This window comes from Nannobrachium achirus, assembly GCF_963921795.1.
Source record: "Nannobrachium achirus genome assembly, chromosome: 1".
NCBI classification, from domain to species: domain Eukaryota; kingdom Metazoa; phylum Chordata; class Actinopteri; order Myctophiformes; family Myctophidae; genus Nannobrachium; species Nannobrachium achirus.
Window position 1 is genome coordinate 10,807,281 of NC_137810.1, and position 7,368 is coordinate 10,814,648.

Here is a 7,368-nt window from a genome sequence, read left to right on the forward strand (position 1 = left end):
GTGTAATGGTCACCGTTTGACAGGTAACACCACTGTCACAGCTTCAACGGCCAGGCGGCGTAAGTGAATCGAGACAGTAGGCGGAAAGACTGTTCTCGACAGCTAAAGTGCCCGGCTAAAGGAAAAGGACCAGTATTTTGGCAAATATGTTTTCGGCGAGTTTGCCTGACACCGCCTCGTAAAACCAGCCTCCTCCGGAAATCTACTTTTTCATTTGCTTTCTAAAGCAAATAAAAACGTAGATTTACGAGGTTTACGAGGCTAACAAAAACCGACAGCAGGGAGGAAATATTACACATGTCACGTGTACAGTATGTGTTTATCTCACTCAAAACTAGGGTTGCCACCTTTCAGAAATTGAAATAAGGAACACCTCTTCCGGGCACGCGGTGCGTGCGTTCCGTGCGCGTGGCACAGCCGCCGGCCGGCGAAAAAATGCAGTCCCAAACCCATGAAATGCATAGAATAGTTATAACTATAACACACAACATGGTATAACCTATATTGTTTTGCAGTTTGAAGTGGCCAATTGTTTCTAAAATATGAATAAGTTAATTTTGTATGAAATAAAGCAATGTATGAATGATTTGAACCTGGCTCTTGGGTCACTTGGTGGTCAGTAAAGAGAAGGTAGTCAAGAAACCATTAAGTCATATACTTAAAGTTTAAAGTGCTTTATTAGCAACGAAGATTAAACATTTTTACTTTAGGCTGAATAGGCTTCACTAGCCTAAACCTGAGCATAGCCTATTTTATGAACATTGAAAATTTTTACTTTAGGCTGAATAGGCTTCACTAGCCTAAACCTGAGCATAGCCTATTTTATAAAGTGTCTACTGTCTACAATCTACTGTCTTGACACTCGAACCAAAATTGTTCTATAGATCATAATCTACAAATTGGAAGTGAAAAATAAACTTTAACACAAATTTAAAATGAAAACCAAAAATTACATGTACACGGAACCCCACTATAGGCAGAGCGTAGAGCGCACCGCAGCGACTGCGAGCCGCCTCACAGAAGGTCCTTCGTGCCTCTCCCTCCTTTTGCTGTCTTTTCCTGTGTTTTATTTCATTCATTATTGTTAAATTCTGTGTTGAGGTTTGTGTGACAGACCTTTATGGGGCATTTGGTTAAATACGGAACAAACCGCGTTCCGTATTGGTTCAATACGGAACGCATCTTTTAATTGTCCAATACGGAACGATTCCGTATTATACGGAACGGGTGGCAACCCTACTCAAAACCCCAGTTGAATTGAGGTCTACTAGTATCAATCTATCCTATTAATGCAGCGTAATGTAATTTACACAAAATAGAAGTAGGACATTAGAGAGGCGCCTTTTTTTGCACAGACAAGGATATAGCTTACTGTTGTCTTGATCACATTATAATCAAATTTATCCAAATTCTAAAAACACAAAGTGTACATATACATGCAGCGGTCAATGAATATGTCATATGACATCACATTACTATGTGAAACGTGTGCTAGGGTAATTAAGCCTCCATCTCCACCCAGGGAACTGCAGCCTCCTGCGATGAAAGGTGGCATTACTTTGCCACGTGGTCAGCAGTGAACCGGTTGCCACCGTCCCAAACCACTCAACCACTCAGAATACACTTTGTTAGATAGTGGCCTGAGGCATATATATATGCGGTTAGAAACCAGAGTGCTGCTACCATGGCAGAAAGAAAGGACGCAGCCACGGTGTTATGTCGTTTGTGCTCCTCAGGAGCTCCACATGGCCAGGGGCACAACTTCAAGGCCCAGATATTCCAGAAGGTCTGTAGGCAGCTGAGTAAAAACATCACACCTAGTGTGAAGTGAGCAGTGCCATTTATGAGTACATTTCATCCTAACCCCAACCGGAGCAAATGAATGAGCCATTCTGTATAATAACTGACTGAAATGTACCACTGTAAGATTCTAGATACAAAAATAAAGTTATAAGAGTGGCAGGTATGATAAATCCTCTTTAAGGCAGGTATAGTCAAGTCTGGCAGAAATGGGGGTTGTACAGAATAACTAGAGGAGGTCATTTAGGATCATGATTTATCGAATCCCTTCATCTCATACCCTGTACTTTGTTGAACCATTTTCCCTGTTCTTCTCACTTTATCCGGTAGCGATCACTAGTGAGGCAGAAAAGCAGCTGCATGTGCGTTGTTTCCCTAGGCAGCTCGTCTGTGTGGACACAGGGATAATAGACCCCAAAACATCACGACCGAACGCAGGGGAAAACTAACGCTCACGGTACAGTACAGTATATACTGATGTCGGGTGGAATTCTTGTGTGTCACAATGAACCTGTGTTCCACTGGATCCAATGTATTATTTTGTCACAAGCTGTTGTTAAAACTAGACCAGGTCAACCTGGTTGTGCCAGACCCCCTGTCTGTCATCATCATTTATGACATCATGCCTTTTGTAGGCATGTCATCATCATGTCATCATCATATATACCCTTTATATAGAAAACCCGGACAGACATTTGCTTATGTAGGCCTACCCATTTCATGGGTCTGGCAAACACATTCCCTGCCATTTAACAATACCTTCGTACTCTCATATGCCTCCAGTCTCCATAGACTTCCATGTAATTCATAGTGCACGGATCATGCACACCCATGCCTAGATAATGCACCACGTGTGTCCACATTGCTCACAGCTTTCAAACAAAAAAAATCCGAATGGAAATCCGTTCAGGCATTCATGAGATAGCAGCCATTATGTTTTCCTAAAATGTAAACAAAGATGGCTGCCATGTTTGAAAGATGGTGTTGCTATGGGGGTTAAACATGCAATTTCGCGATTGCTATCATGCCTACTACATTTTTTTGGGGTCAAAAATATTTTTGAAAAAAAAAAAAAAAAAAAAAAATGTTTTTCTCTGGATTATCGGGCCTGGCAGGGAAAGACATTGAAATAATCTTGGGATTATCAGGCCTGGCACACAATGAGTTAATTACCGGTAATAGTAATACATTTCATTGGTTCAATAAAATGCCTTGTCGCTTGTATGCCCATATATGGAGATCCCTGATGTCATCAATATTAAGCCCATAGCTTTTAATGCCCATATTTGGACACATTGTGTGAGTCTCATGTGGTCTATAACATAAGACATCTATGATGTCAGACATCAGTCATTTCCATATTTGGGAAAATATTTTGTCCACATTTTGTCCAACTTAAACAACCAACCGCAACTCGAATCACACTTGCAAATGAATTCTGTCCTGTGTGAATTCTGTCCTGTGTGAATTCTGTCCTGTGTGAATTCTGTCCCGTCCTGTGTGAATTCCGTCCTGTGCTTTTTTCCCTTAGGCGTCTTACTGGTTACAATACCCACAGACACACTAAACCATTTTTCACTTTCAAATAGCAAATCGCACACAACGCATGGCGTCGCCAGATTCGTGACGCATCGTGAGCTATATATGCTCTCTTTCGTGTGACACTGGCAGCATGACCAAGTAGCATTCATTTACAAGAAAGTCGAAACATGGACATGCAAGGTTTCCGCCCCGACAGACAGCAACGCCATGTAAAACGACAACAGAGGCTGCATCGCTAAGCAACCGAACACGTATGGGATGGAGAGATATAGAGCACCCTGGAGGGGAGGCAGGGGAGTGTCAGCGGCCCGGTGAGAGGAGCAGGCTCTCAGAGGCATTGTTTAAACCATTTAGGCATTGAATTATTGAATGGTTTAAATATTGAAAAATAGCAGAAATAGTGACTTACTCGGGCGCGTTCCCGGTAGTTGAGGGTTAAGGCTCACCTGTCTCCAGTTGTCATAGATAATGATGGTGCTGTCCTCCTCGTCCACGGTGACTGTGCGCACAAAGCCCTCTCCTGGGGACAGACAGGGACAGAGGGAAAAGCAGCAGTTATGTCTCAGAGGGCTGCGAGAGACGGGGGGAGGACTGTTGGGATTCATGTGCCGTGCGCTCTACAGAGATTTTTACAGGCAGCACCGTGACATCAGCAGCAGCAGTGCCACGGGGACATCTTCTTCACTGCTTGTATAACAGGACAGTAAAGACACTGGTGTACCTACATTTTCGTGCCGAGGACCTGATACGCGTTTGGCCGTGGACCCCCTTCTGAAAAGATTCTGTGCCAGGGACCCCCATATACAAGAAGATGTGTGTTGTTAAAAGGTTCAAAAGATATTCAATTTCCTTTAAAGAGGTGGTGCCATAGTTTTGGACTTTTTCTGTTTTGTATGTGTCCATGGAACATTAACATTACATTACTCTAATAGACCACTGGGTGGGTTTATAATGTGCAAATTTGCCTTCCCTTTGTATTTTTGGTTTCTTCCTGAAAGCTTAAAGCCTCTGAGTCAAAAAACACAGATCTAATGACATCATAAACTCATCCCCTCCCCTTTTACCATTCACCCAACACAGAGCCCTAGAATGGAGAGTTGCGTCACTCCCGTTCACTTCATGGGGCCAGGTCTTCTGCGCACACATCTATTGGCGTATAGTGACAAACGGCGAACCGGAAGTTTACAAAATGCATTGAAGTCTATGAGGTGTAAAGTGACAATGAACCACGTGACCAGCGCTGTTTCTGACCCCGCGGTGACACCACTCTCTGATTATACTGCTCTGACCCAACACTGTGGGTATGGCTAACTTCATTCAGCTGGGTCACATAAAAACTTAATTTGAACACTATTTTGGAAATAAATCTTCCTCCTAGTATAATAATAATAGCTGATCATCCTGTTGTACAGGGGGAAAAAATCATGGCACCCTTTATATTTTGTCCAAGATGTTTTGAAAATATAGCAGATCTACAAGGTGACAATGTGTCGCAGTGTATTTTGGAATATCTGAAGTATAAAATACGGGCTGGAGACCCCCTGGAACCCCTTTAAGGACTCTTGGGGATCCCCAGACCCCGGTTTGAGAACTACTGCCCTACAACAATATGTCTTCTTATAAACACACTTCTTGCATTTTAACACAAACGGGGACGCAGGCAAACCAGGGGTGTATTTGACCCGATTTAAAATGAAGTAAACACGGAACTGAAAGTTCCTATGATTGGCCGCTAGTTACGCTGTTCTGGTACCAGAAGCAACATGTTCTCCATAGGATTCCATTCATTTCCCCTGAACTTTTACATTTGATTTTCTTACCTTGATAAACATTGTCATAATTACTTTCCTGTCGCTAGTTTAAAGCCTCGTTTCAATCACCATGATATGTGTTTTGTGAAAATATGGTCCAATTTATGTTATATTTGATGTTATAGCAGGGTAAGCTGTAGGAGGGGCTTGTGATCATAGGCTTGTGATGATTCTTTTTCGTGCGCTTTATTTTCGGCAAGCTCAAGACAATGTCTCATGTATCCCTGCGGTTGCACGTGACCATTGGCAGCCAATAGCATTCGAGATGGTACCATTTCTACCAATGAACGTTGATTTCTACAATGATGGCGGCACCCATACAACGGCCAAAAAAAGCTTCATTTGTGCAGCATGAAAATCAATGGCTTTCCACTGTTCATAATTTTTTACAGTCTATGAGGCAAACGTACGCCAGCATGCACACACAGCTCCGTACCTTCAGAATCAACAGACGCCGTCCTGTCCATGTCCCCAGTCAAGGCGATAGCCAGGGATGTCTTCCCCACCCCGTTTTGCCCCAGCAGGGCAATCCGTAAAGGCCCGTGGTGCCTGCCCTCCACCGAGGTGTCGTCCAGCATGGGGCTGAAGCTAACTGGGGGAGCGGATGGTCCAGGCACACCTAACGTCCAATCACAATCATCATGGACGGCTTCCTCACGCCTCAGCTGGTGCTTTATGGGCAGAGGGGTGCTTCCCCTGCGGACGGCTGGGGTGCTGGACAGGGTCATACTGTCCACCTGCAGGGGAGATAGGATGGGATGGGATGGGATGGGATGGAATGGGATGGGATGGGATAGGATAGGATAGAATAGGAGAGTGGTTGTCAAACTTTTTAATGTCCAGGACCTCGATCATTCTCACAGTATAAGGGTCCACAAGGAACCCGGAGGGTCCCTGAACCACACGTTGAGAATTGCTGGGATAGGATGAACTATGTGTACATTCCCAGAAAGGCATAGTAGGCTACAACAACAACAACAACAACAAGGGTCACTGCCAAAGCATACAGTCAATAAATTATAAGGGTGCCATGGCATTGGTCCGAAGGTTCATTAGTCCGAACGTTCATTAGTCCGAATTTGTTAAGAATACTATGCCTAACTAAATTCGGACTAATGAACCTTCGGACTAATGAACCTTCGGACTTATGGGCAGTCCCCATTATGAACATGCTAAAAAATATGCAAAGTGCAACCATATGTAAACAGTATGGAGTCAATAACAATACTACCATAAGCACGTTGTTGTCACGTACAATGAATAAATATTAGGACTGTCTGCTGCAGGAACAAAACATTTCCTGAAGCGTTTCAGTGGAGCGTGATTTGTAATTGCACACGCGTTCTGGGCAAACCCCGCCCATGGAAGCTTTTGATTGGCTGAACCGGCGCTAGGGAGCGCTCCTTTTTGGTCGCTTGGACCGCACGGCGGTGCGTTTATCGTGGGCATAAATATAACGATTGCATTCACCACGGCTTCGTAACTCCCGGCAAGGATTCATGAGGATGAGGGCCCCGGCAAGGTCCGCTGGCCTTCGCGCCGCTTGCAATGTCGTGGACAATAATCAAACGCCTCCGCCCAGAACGCATGTGCAATTCCAAATAACGCTTCAGTGGATCATATTTGGCAGTGTGAGCAGGGGCGTCACAAGGGGGGGGAAAGTGGAACTGAGTTACTAGGGCCCAAGATGGAGGGGCCCTAGTAACTTTAGCTATTGAAAAATAGCAGATATACAAGCTCACAGCGCGGCACCGAGTGCCGCGCTGCGAGCTTGTAGATCTGCTATTTTTGAAAAGTCGTGAAAATGTGTGCAAATCTTTGAATATAATGTATTTTTGAAGCGAACATTTCTAACTAAAACTTTGCTTCTGGGTGGTCCCTGGAACTAAATATTTTGAGACGGGGGTCCATGGTCAAATACATATCATCTTAATGGGGACCCTTGACATGAAAAAGTTTGAGCACCACTGACATGGAAACAAAACAACACACATTTTCACAATCTTTAAAAATAGCAGATCTACAAGCACTCGGTGCCACGCTGCGAGCTTGTATATCTGCTATTTTCAATAGTTAACTTTCATGGGGGGCCCGCAGTGAATCCTTGCACCCAGGGCCCAGAATTTGGTGTGACGCCTCTGAGTGTGAGTGAGGCAGCTCCTCATCAGGGCAGGGAGCCACTAGTGGGAGAAATATGTAACAAAAATAGGCTAAT

The 7,368-nt window shown here is 44.2% G+C and overlaps 1 protein-coding gene across 1 annotated transcript in view; it reads right to left on the reverse strand.

Annotated features, from left to right (window-relative positions):
• The window catches only part of LOC308282200 (GTP-binding protein REM 2-like), a gene marked incomplete at its 3' end in the record, with an annotated part of 20,605 nt that extends 14,721 nt beyond the window's left edge, over positions 1–5,884 (reverse strand). Inside the window, exons 1-2 of the mRNA XM_080722545.1 lie at positions 5,590–5,884; positions 3,789–3,862 (exon numbers count right to left, since the gene is read on the reverse strand). Of these exons, the coding sequence (XP_080578671.1) occupies positions 3,789–3,862; positions 5,590–5,881 (366 nt within the window). The 5' untranslated portion in view covers positions 5,882–5,884. The remainder of the gene's footprint in view (positions 1–3,788; positions 3,863–5,589) is intronic.
• Between the last annotated feature and the right edge of the window lie 1,484 nt (positions 5,885–7,368).